Source organism: Seriola lalandi, unplaced genomic scaffold (assembly GCF_002814215.2).
Source record: "Seriola lalandi dorsalis isolate HSWRI2012SDOR001 ecotype SW California unplaced genomic scaffold, Sedor1 jcf7180002054939, whole genome shotgun sequence".
Lineage (NCBI taxonomy): Eukaryota > Metazoa > Chordata > Actinopteri > Carangiformes > Carangidae > Seriola > Seriola lalandi.
Genome location: NW_019525659.1, coordinates 172,438 through 173,113, shown reverse-complemented (window position 1 = coordinate 173,113; position 676 = coordinate 172,438). Strand labels below are relative to the sequence as shown.

General features: G+C 45.1%; 1 protein-coding gene across 1 annotated transcript in view; it reads left to right on the top strand.

Annotated features, from left to right (window-relative positions):
* Nucleotides 1-676, top strand: part of dcc (DCC netrin 1 receptor) — a 211,243-nt gene that overhangs the window by 137,339 nt on the left and 73,228 nt on the right. Inside the window, exon 16 of the mRNA XM_087171665.1 lies at nt 405-643. Coding sequence (XP_087027791.1) covers nt 405-643 — 239 coding nt within the window. The remainder of the gene's footprint in view (nt 1-404; nt 644-676) is intronic.

Sequence of the window (676 nt, the reverse complement as noted above, 5' to 3'; positions counted from 1 at the left end):
TGTTCAGACCCTGAAGTGTTGGGTTCCAGCTGGTTCTGGTGCTCTATGTTTTGTCCTTTGAGACCCAGCACTCGTGGATCTGTAGCTCCACTTCCTGTTTAGAGCAACATCTTTTGTTTCTCACTGTCTTCTTACTCTCTGTCTTTTTCTCTTCTTTTCTCTCTTGTTTTTCACTTCCTCATCCATACACTTCTCTCGTACTTACCGCTTCTCAAACAAACATGGCTGCTGCATGTCATTTTGTTTTCTTTTACATATACATGCACAAACCTTTATTAATCTGAATATATGTTTGTATTGCTCATGTGTCCATATATAAACCTTCATTATCACACATTCATGAAACTATATGATTTCATTAATTATTCCTCAACACCCTGGTTACCATTAACCCCCCGCCCCAGACCCCATAGACCCATCTGAGGATGACCTCTTCCACCTCTTTGATAAATACCCCACTCCCATGCCAGACACCAGCACTCCCATGATACCCCCTGTGGGGGTCCAGGCTGTGGCTCTGTCCTCGGATTCAGTCCGTGTCTCCTGGGCCGACAACTCCATGACCAAGAACCAGAAGGCGTCTGAGGTCCGGTACTACTCTGTGAAGTGGAAGACTAGCTACTCTACCAGTGGGAAGTACAAGGTAAACACAGACCATCAGTCTGTGACATTCACA